This window comes from Carassius gibelio, chromosome B1 (genome assembly GCF_023724105.1).
Source record: "Carassius gibelio isolate Cgi1373 ecotype wild population from Czech Republic chromosome B1, carGib1.2-hapl.c, whole genome shotgun sequence".
In the NCBI taxonomy this organism is placed as follows: domain Eukaryota; kingdom Metazoa; phylum Chordata; class Actinopteri; order Cypriniformes; family Cyprinidae; genus Carassius; species Carassius gibelio.
Window position 1 is genome coordinate 29183356 of NC_068396.1, and position 19358 is coordinate 29202713.

The 19358-nt window shown below is 37.2% G+C and overlaps 4 protein-coding genes and 1 long non-coding RNA gene across 5 annotated transcripts; 2 read left to right on the plus strand and 3 right to left on the minus strand.

The window, feature by feature from the left end:
• On the minus strand, positions 1 to 10929 carry zgc:175214 (uncharacterized protein LOC557610 homolog). The gene is made up of 6 exons (XM_052546036.1): positions 9836 to 10929; positions 8021 to 8171; positions 7566 to 7608; positions 6639 to 6680; positions 5636 to 5718; positions 1 to 726 (listed from the first exon to the last, which is right to left on the minus strand). Exons 1-6 carry the CDS (start codon positions 9858 to 9860, stop codon positions 603 to 605), a joined length of 468 nt encoding a protein of 155 aa, XP_052401996.1. The 5' UTR covers positions 9861 to 10929; the 3' UTR covers positions 1 to 602.
• Positions 859 to 2670, plus strand: LOC127949095 (uncharacterized). Its single transcript, XM_052546035.1, has 3 exons — positions 859 to 1358; positions 1438 to 1594; positions 1927 to 2670. The coding sequence occupies exons 1-3, from the start codon at positions 1214 to 1216 to the stop codon at positions 2432 to 2434; spliced, it is 810 nt and encodes a 269-aa protein (XP_052401995.1). The 5' UTR covers positions 859 to 1213; the 3' UTR covers positions 2435 to 2670.
• Positions 3082 to 4800, minus strand: LOC127949094 (uncharacterized). The gene is made up of 2 exons (XM_052546034.1): positions 4197 to 4800; positions 3082 to 4109 (listed from the first exon to the last, which is right to left on the minus strand). The coding sequence occupies exons 1-2, from the start codon at positions 4511 to 4513 to the stop codon at positions 3188 to 3190; spliced, it is 1239 nt and encodes a 412-aa protein (XP_052401994.1). The 5' UTR covers positions 4514 to 4800; the 3' UTR covers positions 3082 to 3187.
• LOC127949099 (uncharacterized) lies at positions 10928 to 19343 on the plus strand. Its single transcript, XR_008152238.1, has 2 exons — positions 10928 to 11024; positions 16468 to 19343. It is a non-coding gene; the product is annotated as an uncharacterized LOC127949099 (long non-coding RNA).
• On the minus strand, positions 12469 to 15898 carry LOC127949093 (calcium homeostasis modulator protein 1-like). The gene is made up of 2 exons (XM_052546033.1): positions 14549 to 15898; positions 12469 to 13173 (listed from the first exon to the last, which is right to left on the minus strand). Exons 1-2 carry the CDS (start codon positions 15098 to 15100, stop codon positions 12475 to 12477), a joined length of 1251 nt encoding a protein of 416 aa, XP_052401993.1. The 5' UTR covers positions 15101 to 15898; the 3' UTR covers positions 12469 to 12474.
• Positions 19344 to 19358: the final 15 nt, after the last annotated feature.

Genomic DNA, 19358 nt, shown 5'->3' on the forward strand with positions numbered 1-19358 from the left:
TTAACCACAAAAACAAGACATTTTATTCAAAAACAAACGATACAAAATAACAGTGAAAAGGGATCAATTCAAGCAATGAACACGATAGTGGATAAGAACTGCTGGTTATTGATTACATATTTAATATTCCTGTAAGGACTACGCAGGATCTTGATGAAGACCTTGTAGTACCGGTCAAACAGCATTACACCTACAACCCTATTATTACATATATACGGCTGTCCAACGACAGCAGAAGTTTAATTGCCGAAGTTTAATGTTTTCTTTTGTTGCCTGCTAGGATCCCCTGAGGCAAACTCCTGAGATATTTACCTCTCATTTTGATCTCGTTACCCAGCATGCACAGTGTGTCTCTCGCTTTAGAACCTCGGCACGATTCTACTTTAAAGATTTTTGTGGCACGATATATAGGAGATTATTCTTATGTTTGTCTACTGGCAATATACTGAATCACTAGTGTCATCCTGGTTTGTCTTGACTCCGGTCCGCTGTGGCGGTGCATATAGATGGCTTTGGAGAGCCTAGGCAGGTCACATGATCTGTTCCAACAATCGTAGAACTAGAGGGTGTTAATCTGGCCGTGGGCCATACAATTTCTGGGGTCACACTTCCTCGGGGTCTTGCAGCCCCTCGGCTCCTCGCGGGGTGTCAGCATTGTGGAGACGCATGATGGGTTTATTGCACATTGGGCAGACGCTGCGGATCTCTAGCCATTTCAGCAGGCACCTGCAAGTTACAAACGCAACAACAAGAGACGTCTTTAGAAATACTGGTGCAAATCGCAAACTAGTGCACTTTTGGCACTTATACTTGTCAATGCAAAATGAGTCACCACAGTGTGACAGTGTCACAGCCTGTTCACACCGGGACGAATTCCGCGCGCGATATTCGCCGACGTTTAACGCCTCGTGACTAAACAAAGGGCGCCAATGTGAGTGTGCACACCGACGCGAAAAACGCCACGCGTAAAAGAGTCATTTTTTAAAAAACGCTTCGGGTTCGTTTTTTTGGTTTGACGCACCGCGTCAAAAACTATACGACCAATGAGAATGGCACTTTTGCACACGTGTCTGGAGCTTCTGAAGTTACAGTAAAACACAACTTGGGGGCGCTCAAACACAAAACTGTCTTGCTGTGAGCACACATACGTAACGGCGAAGAAGATATACGCCAAGTAGCGTCTACACTGCCGGGAAGAAATAAGACGAAGAAGATGCAAGGCAAGATGAATGTAGAGTTGCTGGTCTCGTTGGTGTCGGAACACAAAGAACTATATGACAAACGTGACAGCGATTACAAAAATCTTGATAAAAGAGAACTGTTATGGAGTGGTATTGCACAGCAAATGGGCCTTGATGGTGAGTTTCATTTAATTTAATTGTCTTTCATGTACGTTCCTACAAACGTTTGACAATCGCCATCGTTTGTGTGCTGTAGTGGAGGAGGTAAAACACAAATGGAAAAGCCTGCGAGATACATATACACGAAAAAAGCGCGAAGATGATTGCCGAAGTGGACAGGCTGCTAAAAACAAGAAGACGTGGAAATTTATGAAGGTCATGGAGTTCCTCGCAACATCAACTGAATTTCGAAGGTAATATTATTAGAACATTACAATACATAGCTGTGTGAGCTCTGCTATAATGCATTGACATTAAACATTGATTAACATGATATCATTGCATGTTCCCTGTTCACCATGCGATCACACCTCTAGTTCAATATATTAGTTTATGTTCTGTGTATAGGTAACCTCTGCTGAAATTTTGTTGCCTGACATATGGTACATTAAAATTTGTATGAATCTAAACTAAATTAGTAATTAAACATTAAGCTCTGGAGTATTTTGTCAAGATGGGTATGAAGTGTGGCATGGCCCACAGTGTGAGTTATTGTTTCTGATGTAAACTGAATTTGTCTTTACAGTGTTCACAGCAATATTTCTCCTGAAAATATGAATGAAGGGGTTGAGCAAGTGGTGGTTCAAAAAGAAGTCAGCGACAGAGAAGAAGCATCAGCAAGCACGTCTCCAGGATCATCCTTCTCCAGCCCAACTGTGACCAGGTCTACTTTCAACAAAAGAAAACGGCCAGAGACACCAGACTTGTTGGACCGGTACCTTTTATCCAAAGAAGCCAGGGAAAGTGAGAAAGAGGAACGCAGAAGAGAGAAAGAGGAGCGCAGAGAGCAACGAAGAGAGCAACAAAATGATGAAAATTACTTGTTTGCTCTTGGCTTGATACCAGCACTAAGGAGATTGTCCCCAGCCGTACAGTCTTCAGTCAAATTAAAAATACATCAGCTGTTGCATGATGCTGAGTTTGGCCAGGCCTCTTCTGCTTTTTTTCCACAGCAGTCACCGGTGTCCTACCATCAGGTCCCCCCACAGACCCCAACAAACTATGGCTGCTCTACAACTTCTTGGCTACCCTAATAGATGTTTACTGTATACATTTTAATTCTGTATTTTTTTTGTTTGTTTTTTTACATTCAAGAAATTTAGTTGAAAATGGCCGTTTCATAAATGTTTATTTGCACTATTGTTCACTTGCACTACAGTCATTGTGACTTATTTGCACAACCTTTTCTGACGCCCTTTTTTACTTTATGTTTGTGATTGTTATTGCAACTTGTAGTTCATTAAAAAATGTTTCATTTTTCCAAAAGAAATTGTGCATAAGTGACTTGAAAGTAATGTAACATATTTTGGGATTTGGCATATATTTGTACATAAGTATTCTTGACCTCTTATTGAAATAGCTATGTGGCTAATTATGGAGTCACTGCATTTATAGGCAACAGTTATCAATCTACAGGAACATAACCATTTTGGGCACAGCATTGTGCAGGGAATGAGAACATTTTAAAGAAAATGCTAGTAAAAATGTTTATTAAAAATACACATTTTCAAAAATACAACTTACATTTAGTTGTAAATAAGTATATGTTGAAGTGACCAAATACTTTACTTTTTGCAAAAAAAAACTATGCTTTAACTTTGATAGAACATGTTATATCAAAAATATTTAATTTGCTGTGGTGAGTGCTGCCATATTAATTAATGAAGAATCAGATGCAATAGATTTGATAGTGTATTCAAGTTCACAGAAATTGTATATATACACATACACTAGCAGTTTTCTCAATGGAAAATGTAATTAAAATGGCTCAAATTTATAGGTTGATATTATCTGTTCCCCAGAGCATGGTTCACATGGTCATACTGCCAAGCAACTTCTCCTGCTGGTGAGTTGAAGTACTCTTTGTACAGTTCTCGGACATTTTGGGCCTCCACAGATGCCCGCTGCCCCCTACAATGTTCAAAGCCTTGTAGTGGTTGCTCACAATCATGGTCATCCTCTGTGGCACGATTCTGGTCATTTCCGTTCGGGCGCAAATAATTGCACAACGCACAAGCAGCTTTGACAACTTTGTCAACAACACTTGGTTGAACCTGTAAAGTTCTTTGGAAAACCCGGAAGCGTTGACTGAGGATGCCAAATACATTTTCAGAGATGCGCCGTGCCCGAGACAAACGATAATTGAAAATTCTCTTGTCTGTGGGGAGGCGGCGTCCAGGGTATGGCCGGAGGAGATATGGTTTCAGCGGAAAAGCTTCATCCGCCACAATGACATGGTTAACTTTTCCCAGCTCAGGAGCACCTGGAAGTTCACTTGGTGGGGGAACATTCAGAGTTCCATTTCTGAGTGCCTTTCCCAGTACAGAATTGGCAAAGATTCCTCCATCACTGTTGCTGCCATAGCTCCCCACATCAACCACCAGGAAGCGGTAATCTGCATCAACTAAGGCCAGCAATACAACGGAGAATGTACCTTTATAATTAAAGTATAGAGAACCAGAGTTTGCAGGGGCCTGGATGAATATGTGTTTCCCATCCATGGCTCCCAAGCAGTTAGGGAAATTCCATCTTTCATGGAATCTCCTGGCTGTACTCCTCCACATCTCTTCAGTAGGCACTGGCAAATGTTCATCTCTGAGGCAGTGCCACAATGCATCACAGGTTTCACTCACTATCGAAGCCACAGTTGACACACCAAGTCGAAAGCTGAACGCAATAGAGCGGTACGAGTCCCCAGTGCTTAGAAAACTGAAATAGAAATACTAATTTTTAACAACGCTCCACATATGTTTTTACAACATTCTTTGAAGTGAAGAATTATGTAAACGAACTCACCGTAAACACACGGCCAAACGCTGTTCTGGGTCGATTGGTTTACGGTAGTGTGTCTGTTCTTTCGTCAGCAAGGGAGCCAGTTGTTGAAGTAAATTTTCGAACTCACTGACGGACATTCTAAAATACCCCCGAAAACGCTCATGATACATTTTCAGCTCTTGTACCAGTCGATAAAACTCCCCATGTTCTTCTCTTCTCGTAACTATGGGATGTACCCAAAATCGGCGTCTTTTCCGGCGTCTTTCCTCATTCAACAGAACAATAATTTCTTCATCGCTGGAACCGGAGCTAGAGTTACTGGTGCTTGAAATATTCATGTTTTCTTTGTATGATTCTGACAAGCGCGTAAATACTTGCACTCTTCTTCTGAGTGAAAAGCGAGTTTAAGAAGCGTAAAGTTGCGCAGCGCCACCTTGTGTACAGGGGTATTTCTGTTTTACATTAAGCGCCATCTAATGTCAGGGAATGAATTTGCATGTTCACTCGGCTCATCGTCAGCGAAAATCGCTTGGGTGTGAACACAAAAAACGTGTTGGAAAACGCTGGCGAATAACGCGCGCCGATATTCGTCCCGGTGTGTACGGCCCCTTAGGCTGTTGCTTTGCAGTTTGATGTGTTTAGGGGTTTGTTAGCAGTCAGAAGTGTTAGCAATAGTAAGAGTGATACATATAATAAGCATATAATTTTCAAATAAATGAATTGCATTGCATTATAATATAAGTTGCTTTAATATCATTATATTTTTAATTATCTAACTTAATCTAATCTATTCTAATTTAATTTAACTTAATTATCTAATGATCTTTTTCATAAATAGGAGTGTGTAAATAGATTTATACACTTAAAGTAGACTATATATATATATATATATATATATAAAATATAGGTTTGGGGTTGGTAAGATTTTGTATGTATATGAAGTGTTTTTATACTCACCAAGACTGCATTTTTGATAAAAAAAAAAAAAAAAAATTTAAAAAAAGTTACAAAAAAAATAATATTGTGAAATATTATCATTCAAAATAACATTTTTTTGTTTGTTTTATTATATTTTAAAATTGCATTGATTCCTCTGATGGTATTATGGTAAAACTGAATTTTCAGGAACCAGATTCATTGATTAATAGAAAGTTTAAAAGAACAGCATTAATTGGAAATCTTTGAACATCTTTGCAAACACTTAAACATTCACTGAACCTTTTGATCAGTTTAATGCATCCATGCTAAATAAAAGTGTTAATTTCTTTCAAAGAAAATTACTGATATACTATAACTATATATATATATATATATATATTTTTTTTTTTAATATTGTGCAAGGACATGAACTGTGAATGATGAGTTTTCTATGGAATTCTGCTGGCTATTCCAAGCAGGTTTTTGCATTAAGTAAATGTGACATTCCCCATTAAGTAAATGCTTGTTTCAGTGGAACTCACTTCTTATGGAAGGTGTGTGAACACGGGCAGACGCCCAGCTCGTCTCTGGTCTTAAATTCCTCTAGACACACGGCACAGGGCTGCTGTGATACACAAGAAACAAGCTATTTTAGTCTTCTTTTCATTTACACAAATAATTTAAACACTTCAACAGGACGCTACAGAATGCCGGATGTAACTTCGCCAACAATTCTCTGTGTTTTTGTTTCAGCCACATTTTTTCATACTTTGCACCATCATGCAGGAAAGTCGTGGTTAGAGATTTGGACTCATAATCCAATGGGGGAGTGAAAAGTGCAAAAAGTGATGTGACATACAGCCGATTATGGTGACCCACTGCTCCGGGTGTGTGTTCACGGTGTGTGTGTTCACTGCTGTGTGTGTGCACTTTAGATGGGTTACATGCAGAGCACGAATTCCAAGTTTGGGTCACCATACTTGGCTGTATTTCACTTCACTTCATGGTCTGGAGTTCTATTATATTCTAATGGACATCATCTGTTTCACATCTGGATTCTCATAATGCAGGTCCTCTCAACCAACTGGGGACCTGCTTTATTGGAATCCAAAAATCACACAGAGGGCTGCTTAATCAAGAATTTCCCCTGAGGTTTGCTTGAAAAGGATTTTTTAATGCACTGCGAGGGAGATCTGAAATGACGAACTAGCATCTTTGATTCAGACACTTGTGTTTATACAAAATAGTCCCTTGATTGAATCTATTGGACCCTGTTTAGTGTGGAATGCAAATAAACTGTATCCGCCAATTTGCATGTCCCTATCCATCAGGCTACAATTTATTAATCATATTTAATAATGAAAAAAAAGAAGCTAAATTTCCCTTTTGTTAACTGAAAGGAAAAATATAAATTTCAGTTTGGCCCTTATATTTTGTTTGCTTTTTAAAAATGTATTTTATTTTAAGACAATGCTTTGGATTCAAAATGCTTTGATACCCCACATAAGTTCAAACAACCACACCCAGAGAGCTCATGACACTTACTCCCAGCAGGCTCAGCTTCTTTCCTGCACCTTTCAACACCACCTTTAATGAAAAAAGAAAAGAAAATATGTTGTTTATAATTTTACAACAAATCACTTTAAGTTAGAAAGCTAATTTCTGCGCTACTAGCGCCACCGAACGGAACTTAATTCTCGGTAACAGCTCTCTGGTCAGCCATTGGTCAAACAAACATATAGCCCCGCCCCCAACGCATGTCGAGTCGTTGGAGGACAGCCGAGCTCCTGAAGACTAGAAACGGAAACAGTGACGCCACAGGGACACCGTGTTTATCATTTTTGAGGTACCTACAGTTGTTTAAAATATTGAACTGGGATCAAGTATTTTAATACCGAAAAATAACATATTTTATCTTTACTAGGAAAGGGTTGTAATTTTCCCAAACACTGTAACTAACGTATAATTGACGTTAACTGTGTGCTTCATCGAGTCATGATGATGACTACGTTAATTGATGAATTGATCGATCGATTAATTGATTTAATGTTATGTGATAGGTGTTTACATACTGTAGCATTTTATTTGAAAACGATAACTCAGGTCCCATATTTCATTGTGAGACCCTTTACTTTCATTAGATATTTAAGATCAATATGCCTCTGATATAACATCGAGTGAGCTTGATCAACAGTATTATGAAGGTTAAGTACCTCGTTTCACCATTTGGAAAAATACTAAATTAATTTTTAGGCCCAGGTTTTAGTGCTTATTGTTTGAAAATATCATCCTGTCTTTCTTGTGTCAGATAACCCAAATAAAAGTATTGTATCTCACAGTTGCTAACATGCTAACTAAATATATGAGGAGAAAAGTATATAATGAGGTTCATCTGTTAGATTGGATTTCATCAAGACTATGGCTAAGACTATATTGCTATGTTTACATCAAATTTTATTGTTTCAGGCCCACCTCATTGTAGCTGTACTGCTCCCTTGTACCTTGCTGTTTCAATCTGTAAAGAGAAGAGGAAAAAAAAAAACATGAAACACTTCTGCACTTCCTGAGTTTAACTGCAGAACTGCTGTGGGTGGTGCAAAAGATTGTGAAATTAATTTCGCTGCAGCATTTCCTCTGTCAAACTCTCTCGTATGCATGTAAAACACTTCTACATAATGCATACACTAAATTATACTCCAATTTATACTGTGTTAACTCAAAGTCTGATTAAATATGGGATTCAAAGTGTCATTTAAATCGCACCGTTTAACAAACCAGTATGTGAATAGGATGTCTGTATTAATTTTAGAAAATGATGTCTCAGACGTGTCTTTCTACATGTCTTTACAGGAGCAGAGAGCAACAGAGGACTCATCTGATGTGTAACAGCAGTCGTGCGGATGTCGTGAATGCATTTGGGTCCTTGCCTGAACAGATAGCAGCAGAAGATTACACTGAGCATGAAGATGAACATGCCTATGCCCAGTACAATGACGTACACGTTGAGCGGCAAACGGTAGATGTCTTCCTCTGACATATCACAGTCTGAATGCTGCAGCCCTAGACCACAGAGGCAGCCTGTATACAAACACACTTTAAATCGCACATGATGACACAAAAATATCCGAGCAGGAAGCACACAGTTCTTTGATACGCCCATTTTCAGAGAATTCTGGGAGATTAGCTATATACAAAACAAATACGAACAACTGTGTAATAATTGCCACCAACAAACTGCCATCTGGCCTTTCAGGAAGCCATATGTGTGTTAGTGTGTTAAAAACAAAAAAAAATAGCATTCATACATTACTCTTTTCTAACCATGTGAAGTTCATCTCCATTCATACTCTCCTGTCAGTCAGCATAAAAGTTAAAGATTAACACATCGTCTGGAAGAATCCCCCTCAAGAACGATTAATCTAAGGTGCTTATATAGAGGGGCTTCCACTGAGATTATTGTAAGCTTGTGTCATTCTGATAGGGTAAAGTGAGATTTAATGTGTGCCATATGCATAGGATTCAGGTCTTAAAACCATTTGGAGAATTTTCAGTATTATTACTATATTTGGGCATATATTGAAGCAAAGATTACAGTTCTCTACAGCTGAACTTTTATTGTATTATGTTTTTGTTTTGTTTATTATGTTAGGCTACTGAATGAAAATCAAATATTTATTATTATGCTATATTTGAATTTATGTGTACAGGTTGCTCAGAAATTGCTCAGTATTACCATGGTACATTTTTGTTGGTGGCTAATGTCATTTTCCATGTGCAATGCACACAATTTTCAAGTGATGGTCCATATTCTTGTTAATGATTTATTCAGAAGAAGTTTGCTTGCTCGGCAGCTTCCTGTATACATACTGTATATTTACACACACACACACACACATACACAATTTATTTATTTATTTTTTTCACCAAGGACACATTAGATGGACCAAAAATTTATTTTTAATGTCACATAAGAATTCTTAGATTTCTATTTCAGATAAATCCTGTCTTTTGAATGTTATAATCTAAAAAAAAAGTTTTAAAATACATCAGAATATCTATTTCTATTGTATTTTTATTAAATAAATACAGTGTTAAATAGAGCATAAAATACTTTTTTTTTTAAACAATCATACTGACCTCAAACTTTTAAAATGGTGTATAAAAATATATACACACATATATATATATATATGACCATATATATATATATATATATATATATATATATATATATATATATATATATATATATATATATATATATATATATATATATGACCCAAAAGTCTTTTTAATATATAAATATGCCAGTATCCCTGATGTTTTAATTGTTTTATCTGGTTAAGGCAATCACATTGACACGTTTACTCTCCATACAATGTATACATAATCAGAATCTGAGCAATTTCCGCTAGTAATCAGAATGCAGTCCTCTTCTACTCACTTAGCGTTACTGTTATTTAACATTTTACTCGTTATAGGCCGATCCATGTTTTCATCTAAAAATAAAACTCTAGACATATCAGTTTTCAGAAGAGCAAAAGGCTGACAGCATGCGGGTTGTTAAAAACAGTCTAGGCATAGCACGAATACTTCCACAATCTTGACCTTTCTGAATAATTCCCCTTGACTTCTTCAAACTGGTTTCAACATCCCGAGCAGCAATACCACTTCAGTGACTAATGCTGGTAGAAAAAAACTAACTCAAGTTCAGCTTAGACTTTTCGCAAAGATCCACTCACCGTTACACCATTGGAATGGTTGCATGTAATCTGACTCCAAGCGCTGCTGCTGCGAACTCACTGCTTGTCTGAAACAGGCAATGCGGGGGCTGGAGGACACAAGTGAAAGCTTGATTCCGGGTTGACTTATTCCCGACAATTTTCCTGACGTTCTTCCCGTAGGTCAGACGGGTCTAAAAAGCAGCTCTTCAAATGACAGGGTGTGCTGTCTTGATTATAGTTCAATTATTCCTCCATTCATCCCACTTTTATGATGTCAGCATCGAAGAACAAAAGATTTCAATCCCTCTTTGGCACCGCTGATGTGAATATGCACAAGGTGCTTTGTTACACAGACAAAGAGAGCGTAATGTGCCCTTGATATTCGTCGTCTTTGGGATCCAGTCCGTATGTGGCCAGATGGCACTTCATACGTGATCTTCTTTGTTGTCTTGCACAAAAGTTAACCAATATCTTAGTAATAATTCCTGCGAATTGTGGTTTGGCGAGCTCTAAACGTCCATTACACACAAGCTGACACAAGACTCCATCTACAGCCTTTGTCTTCCCTCAAACCCTTATTGCAAAAGACTTTTTGTAAGATTTTTCTAGCTCCTCTTCCTTGATGTCAACCTCGACCCGTCTGTTTTTTTTTTAGCTATATTCCTTTTTCGAACAGCAAGCCGTTTAGAGATCGAAGAGAACAGTATCTTCACCACCATCAAGCCACTGGAGTGTTTATGTGTGCGCCTTTGTGGGGGAGTATTTTTTCTCTCCACCTAAAACCATCTGCTCCCTCAATCCTTTCATCAAGAAAGTGGAAACAAAAACCAAAAAAAAAAAAAAAACCCGAACAGACCCTTAGCTCATTCAACAAATATCCAAGCCAAAACGCAAGCATCTGGGGGTTAAAGATGTTTTCTAGTCAGGCCAGCCAGTAATATTCTCCAGGAAGGCTCCTGCGTCTTTCCTGGCTGCACAGTTTCAGTTTGTAAACAGATCTGTGCTCATGTGATCCTGATTTGCCTCGCAACTCTGTCCTCCAATCCCTCCCTCCCTTCCTGAGCGATTCCCCTCCTCCAATCCCCTGCGCGACTGCAGTCACAGGATGGCCTCCAATGCTTCTGTATGTCTCACTCAGAGGGCTGCAACATTTTAAAGGAAGTAAGGCCTCATGCATGCACGCTGCTGCAGAAAACAAAGGCTGGAGGTGAGAGACAAAACAAGCAAGTGAAAAAAAAATCGAGAGTAAAAAACAATAGGGCAGACTGAATTAGTGACACGTATATGCAGCTGATCTGATACAGATCATGTTGCTGTCTGACCTACTAAAGCATTGACATGATCAAAGCCTGTTGATGTTTAACCACAGAATATAATTGTAGCTTTTAAACAGAGAAGGGGGGGGGAAACATACAACAGACTCAGGCGACCAACCCCCAACGCAATGGATCCAGCTCTAGAGACAACAGCTGCTGCTTGCCTAACAACCATGTGCTCTCTCTGTGTCTCTGTTTGTCGCACTCAGCGATCTTGATGACTTATCAGTGGTATACGAGTTCAGTTTTGTGTTAAGCAGATTGTTTGCTGGTTATCTAAAAAAAATTGCAGGTTACATTTCATTCTGAGATTGCCATTCGCAGTCATACAAGTGTTTTTTTGTGTGTGTCTGTGTGTGTGTGTTTTAGTTTTTTTTTATTTTTATGAAAAACTAGTTGTTAACTAAAACTAAAACTATATATATATATATATATATATATATATATATAAGTCAGTAATTGAAATGAAGATGAAATAAAGTAAAATATAAATACTGGATTAAAAAATGCTAAATTAAAAGAAAATTCTAAATGACAGAATTTTGGGGTGAAATAGGCCTTTAAACTTAATTTCTTATTTCATGCTTATAACTGAAATAAACAATTATGTTTAAAGGGATAGTTCACCCAAAAATGAATATTCTGTCCCTCATGTAGTTCCAAACCTGTAAGACTTTTGTTCGTCTTCGGAACACAAATGTAAGATATTTGATGAAATCTGAAAGCTTTCTGACTCTGCATAGACAGAATTGTTATTTTAGTTTTATTTGCACAGAAAAGGTATTCTTGTAGCTTCGCAAAACTTAAGTTGAGCCAATGATGTCACATGGACTGTTTTATTGATGTCCTTACTATGTTTCTGGACCTGGGAACATTACAGTTGTGTTAATGCAGGGTCAGAAAGCTCTCAGATATCATCAAAAATATATCAGTTTGTGTTCCAAAGATGAAAAATATATATATATTAGTAGAAAAATTACATCAAATAGAGAGTATAACCAGTGTGTCAAATGTGGTGAGATGTGCTGTATAGTGGTCTCTGGTGGCACAAAGTGAGAGAGCATTTTATTTCAACTTTATTTCAACTATTCATCATCTGCTCACATAAATGTATGACTTTTACTGACAGATATATGTTGCAGTAGTAGAGTAAATAAGTAGAGCAAATAAAGTAGAGCATATAATATAAATATCAAACTAGAATTATGATTTATTGCTTTGGTTATACAATGTGATGCATAATATAACTGCAAAGACCTTAATGTATTTTGATGGTTAAGACAACATACATTAGAAAAGCAATATAATAGGATTTCTAGTGAGATGTGACATAAATATATCTCAAACCTTGCTATAATACACAGCCCATGTTTTTCTTTGAGGATTGCATGGAGAAGAAACACCACCATTCATCAGTCCATTAAAGCTTGTGCTAGCATTGCTACGTGTATTCATAAAACCATTTTGTTCTATGCTAAAGCTAGCATTCTCATATCCCTTGTCTAAATTGCTTTGGCCGATATCAAGGCCAGGATTCACATAACCGCATTTTAAGACATTTTGTCCCTTAATAAGTTCAGTTTTATCACAGATATTTTGGTCTTGATTTTTATTAGCATTCATGCTACAATCGCCATTTTGTTCAGTGCGAGCATCTCCATACTTTCTCAGACTCAGCGGAGGTTTGCACGTGTGCCAGTCCCACAGCACCTTATTCATGGTGTCTTGACGCCGAACGCCCAACAGTTTGTCTTCTTCTGTGTCAGGTTTATCGTCCTCATCGTCGCTATCATCTCCACGTGGATGATCATGAAAGCTTTGAATCTCACCGCTAACATCCTCAAAGTATTGTTTGATGCAGATCTTGGCAAAACTTTTAGCATGTTCTGTACAAGTCTCATCAAACATCTTGCGCTCTGTGTCTACATAGTGGGACCAGTATTTGGTTTTGAGAAAGGCCGCCTGAGTGAAGCAGGGACGAATGGCTCTGATCAGAAATGCAGCGATTGTGATGATCATCAAGAATAACCATCCAAAAGCCTGGAATATTAATAATACAAACAAAAAAATAAATGTATGTATTAGTAACATTGTTATTTTCAGCCTCATTGTACAGTGCCATTAAAAAGACTACATTTTTAAGTTAGTCTATGCCAATAGTTTTAGGCTTGTTCAGAGTGCTACATTTTTAGAAGCCATGGTTCTTTAAGTATTTTCCTAATTCCTTTTGTCAACAAATAGATGTGTGTGTGTGTTAGTTTTGTTATATGTTTATACCATTTATACATTTTTATTTCATTTTTAGTTATTTTAGTAAATTATGTTGAAAATGAGAAATGTTGCCTTGGCAGCTAACTTAAATAGGTTTAAGATTTTTTAAATATTGTAAGTAACCATTGTTTTAAGTAGCAAAAATGTAAAAAATGTTTTATTTAATTTACAGTTTTTTAAACTCTGTGTAAATGTTTTTTTTTTTTAACTTGCAGAATTACACTTTTTAAACACCTTTTCCACATTTCTGTAGACAAATTAATTATTTTTACTTCTAGAACCCAACTGTTGTGCTCTGAGTCTGAGTACTTTTTGAGTTTAGGCAGCATAGAAATGCACAATGTATTTTTTTTAATGTAATTCTAATACTTTCATTTTGAATTAAAGGAATAGTTCACCCAAAACAAATGAACTCAACCTCTTGTTGTTCCAAACCCTGCAAGACAGTGATCTCAAACTCAATTCTTTTGGAGCCTACAGCTTTGCACAGTTTAGTTTCAACCAACTACAACTCACACCTGCTTGGAGGTTTCTAGTAATCCTGAAGAACTTGATTGGCTGGATCAGTGTGTTTGATTAGGGTTGGAGCAGAACTGTGCAGATCTGTGGACCTCCAGGTATTGAGTTTGAGACAACTTTTGTAAGACCTTCGTTCAACTTCGAAACACAAATTAAGATCATTTTTGATTAAATCAGAGAGCATTCTAAATGAATCCTTTCTGTGCACAAAGAACACAAAAATAATGACTTTATTCAATGATTTCTTCTCTTCCGCATCATGCCCACCACCATTCATGAGAGAAGAATTATTTAATAAAGTCATTATTTTTGTTTTCTTTGCACACAAAAAGTATTGTATGCATCAGTTCAACCACTGATGTCACATGGAGTATTTAAATGACGTCTATGCTAATTTCTGGGCCTTGACCGTGGTAGTTTCCTTGCTGTCTATGGAGGGTCAGAAAACCCAGCTTTCATCAAATATATCTTAATTTGTGTTCCGAAGATGAAAAGGGGTATTACTGGTTTGAAATAACATGAGGGTGAGTAATTAATGACAGAATTTTTATTTTCATTTTGTAAACTATCCCTTTAATACCAAGCAGTGGCAAATAATACAGTAAGCAGAACTACATCATCTTACCTGTGAAATACACAATATGTATCTGGTGGCGGCCTCTCTCGATAGGATGTGCTGGCCATCATATATATGTTTGCATGGTATTTTGGCCAGTGTTCGTAAGAGTTGCTCCTGAGACAATCCATGTCCACTTACATTCTTGCCAAATTCCGACATGTCCAGGTCCATACTGTAGGCACACAGGAAGCTTTTACCATCCATCAGAGTCACTGATATCCAAACGGCTGGTGCGATGAGCGAACGCTGGGATATGGACACACACATGTAACGAATGACTGCAGGGTCTTTCCTTCTCAGTCCCACCGGCCGTTTCCACTCCTCTGCCAGCATCGAGATATTGTTGTTTAGTACAAAACCCAAAAGAAAGAACCATATAGGTGGAATAACTAGCATACTGATCCCGTATGAGTAGTTGTATTCAGGGATACAGGGACAGTTGAATTCAAAAGACGTGTAGAGCTGAGCACTCGCCAGTGCCATGACGCCACAAATGCCATTCATAAAAGACTCTTGGTTGGACTGGAGAATCTGGGCCATCATACGGAACTTATCCATGTTGATATCTTGGATTGGTCTATCTGGATATCAACCTGTATGTGAAAAAAGGTTTGTTACTTGGAGGGTAAATATTGATATTTTACATGCAGAATGTCTTGCTCAAAAAAAGTTATCTACAATCTTAAAAATAAAAATCCTGGGGGGTGGGAGTGTGGGGGGTTGGGGGGTTTGCAGTTATCCGAACAAATTTTTTCACTATAAAAAACCTTTTGTGCAGTAGAAAGATTCCATTAATTTTTAAGGTTCTTCATGCAACCACAGATGTACAGTGGCACAACACAACAGAAACGACCCACAACACAACAAATAAGCAAAACACAACGGAAACAAGCCACAACACGATGAACTTAGCACCACACAACGGAAACAAGCCACAACAAAATGGAAACAAGCCACAACATAACAGAGGCAAGTCACAACATAACAGAAATAGGCCACAACACAACAGAAACAAGTAAAAACACAATGAAAACAAGCCGCAGCACAAACAAATGAGCTCAACACAACAAAATCTGTCCTATGTGGCATGCTGTGATGATTTAATTGTGTTGCAGAGATTTTGTTGTATCGTGGAGATTTTGTTGTGTTGTGCACTACTGTGCCACCGTATAGATGCAAATAAAAGTATGTATAAAGTCAATTTGGAATTAAATGAATAATGAAAAATGGATAATATTAGTTAACTGGAACTAACAATGAACAATACCAGCATTTATCAATCTTCTTAGTTCATGTTAATCTAAACATTTACTAAAACAAGTTTAAAAGGTCAAAAGTACAAATTTGTTAATGCACAGTGAACAATTTTTTTTTTTTTTTTTTTTTTTTTTTATGAACTAACATTATTAGGTTAATACATGCTGTAATATACATTACTCTCTTTTAGTTGAAGCATTAACTAATGTTTACAAATGAGACCTTATTGTAAAGTGTTAACAAAAAATGTACAATATGCAGTAAATTGTAGATTTTTTTTAATACATAATTAGACTAAGTACTGTAAATAGGGTCACGAGACAATTCACTGACTAAATTATTAAGAAATAAAATATAAAACTCTGTCTACTTACAGAATTTTGCAATGTGCTGCAAAATATTCATCCGCCTGTAAAAGCAAAGGATTTTGTGTTTTCCGTTTCAGCCCTCATTATCTCTCTTTGACAAACAAAACGAAATACACACCTTCTTCCACGTGATGCGAAAGATTCTGAAGTTCTCAGGTGAAAATGTAAATCTGCTGATATCCTAAACTTCTGTCTGTTTGTATTTTGTCCTAGCAAACATCATAATTTCAGTATAAAATTATTTTTATTTTTTTTATTTTTTTAATCAGTTTATATGGTTGATTGTATGTATTTGCATAGATGGCGATACCATGGGAACAGGCGGTGTGGCTCAGAGATCATGCAAAGGCATTGCCTCTCCCATTTCAAAATAAATCCTCTGTGGAATTTCAGGTACAGTTGGTGGAAAACCTTAACTATACACTCTATTGTTAGCTATACAGTATGTATTGAGTACAACCTAGCAGAATATATGCATACCAGTGCTAATGAAACTGATGATTGAAGGTGGAAGAGAGTGCTATTTATTCACTTCCCCGACTGACAATTCCTGCCGTTGCTGGGAATTGAACCCGCAACCCTCAGGTTACAAGATGATTAGGCCATGACTGCTCTAGTAGTTATCATCTCCCCTGAAGGGCTTGACTGGACAAAGGTTCATCAACTTGATTAATAAACCACGATGCATCCCCAGAAAATATTATCAATGGGATTTTGATTCACCTCAATGAATACATATCAGTTCAGCAAAAGGGTTTGCACAGTCAGCACCTATAGCCACATGGTTAGTGTGGTGACACATAGCACAACTTTGCTTGGGGTGACCCAAGTTCAATTCCCATCCTCTCCCCTTTGCTGATCTCGTCCCCCTTTATCCAATCAAAAATGCTTTCCTGTCTAATCTCTACTGTCCTATTCAGTAAGGGCATAAAAGCCAATAAATATAACTTCACATTTTGCTCATATTCGTTTACCACTTCATATGGACACATTCCTTTATTCCTGAAGGTAAATATTCATTCAAAAACAGGCAATCACCATACCATCACGAAATTAAACCCAATCAATAAAAAACAAAAAAACCTAAGAATAAAACAAAGCTAAAGGATTGCGAATATTTGAGTGATCAGAGACTTGTGTTTTAGCAAGGTAAGTGGACACAAGCACCATTAAAGCAAATCAAATGTAACAACAGTTTTTAACTTCAGAGAGTCCACATGCTTCATTGCTGTGGCAGTAACCTCAGCTGGCAGAGACTATTGAGACTTCAGAACAACTTTGTTCTTACAGAGAACGGAATTGTATTTTTAATAAAAAAGGATAGTATGTCTTGGTGTATATTTGAGTGTTTTAGTTGATTCTAAAATTTCTGGAATGAATGGTTTGAAATGCACCACTAATGGGTTTATTTTGATTACTGAGCGATTTACAATTTATCTTTTGGTCCATACACAGCTATTAGACAAACTTGCATATAACATCGTAGGTAGAAGTGTTACCGCTGTACTATTAAAAAAAAAAAAAAAAAGAGGAAGGGTTTTATGACAGCACAGTGTAAAGGAAGTGTTCTGTCAAACTCAAACTCTGACAGAGTACATTCTGTGTGAGAAACAAAAAACCTAACAGAGCTCTACAAACTACACTGAGAAAAATGTTGTGCTTAAAGTTGGGGTTCTGAAAGGTAAATTGTTTAATCACATATAAAAATATCCATTAAGTAGTAGTGGATGATGTAAATTAAATAATATTTCAGAATGATGGACACTGGTGCTACTGGAACTTTAAGGCAGTAATATATTTACATTTACATTTACATTAAGTCATTTAGCAGACGCTTTTATCCAAAGCGACTTACAAATGAGGACAGAGTGGAAGCAATCTAAATCAACAAAAGAGCAATGATATGCAAGTCTCAGCTTAACGCAGTACACATAGCAAGGGCTTTTTAAATAATATAAATAAAAAGAATAGAAGAATAGAGCAAGCTAGTGTTCGAGATCTTTTTTGCTTTTATTAATTGTATGATAAATTAAAATAAAACTGATAGAATACAAAAAGATTAGAACAAGTTAATATAATTAGAATAGAGAGTGCTAGAGTTAGAAAATTAAATAAAGATGGAAGAGGGTTGGTTTTAGCCAATTCATGAAGATGGCTAAGAACTCGGCTGCTCGGATTGAGTTGGGGAGGACATTCCACCAGTTTAAAAGTCTGTAAGAGTGATTCTTTGGGATGGCACAATAAAGCGACGTTCACTTGCAGAATGCAAGCTTCTAAAGTAACTGATGCCTCAACTTTTTAAATATTAAAAATGTAATATAATTATTATTATTTCAAAAGCAATTCAACATTCATTTTTGATGATGTTGTTTATGAATATTTTCAAAGAAAATATACAGCTTTTTTGTACTGGAGGTAACATTTCATTCATAGGATGAAGGACACATTACCAAAGGTGTTTGTTGTTGTCGTCAGTCTGCTCCTCTCAAAGGATCACAATGTCCTTCACGACCAAGATGATTGCATTATGGTGAGCATGCAAGACCATGAGCACTTTCTGTTGGAGGAGGGGGCAAAGCTAGAACATGGGGAGCATAGTGTTGCCATGAAGCTGCCACATTCAATTCAGGAAGAGTCACAAAGTCATCGCAGGGTGCCGAAAGGAGAGGGGGACACATCAGATGTTCAACAAATTATGCCAAATGACACGACCACAGTGCTGCACACGGAGGAAATGTCCCCAGTGGGAGAGCAAAATGACTTCCACCAAAAGGCATTTGCACCAGATGACCAGGAAATATTGGATAATGAAACAGATAAACAGATATTGCATATGTCAAAGGAAGGCCTAACACATGATCATGTCAATGAGGACCAGTCAGGGCCCACTGTGGACCAGAATGTTCTCAGGGGGATGTGGCACACCCGGAAAAGCCACAATCTGACTGGTCCATCACAAACATCAAATTGATCAGGGATTATTCATTGACCAAAAAATACCAACTTCAAGTCAAAGGTTGACAACAATAACTCAAGGGAAACAACCTAGTGACCAAGAGGACACATACAGTTTGTACCTTTGAAAGACACTCTCCTTGATTTAAATTTTTTTTTATTTTAAAAAATGTATTCAGAAAAGTTGCCTAGATGCAAAGTAAAATACTGAGATGCCTGAACACGTCCCAAGTTTC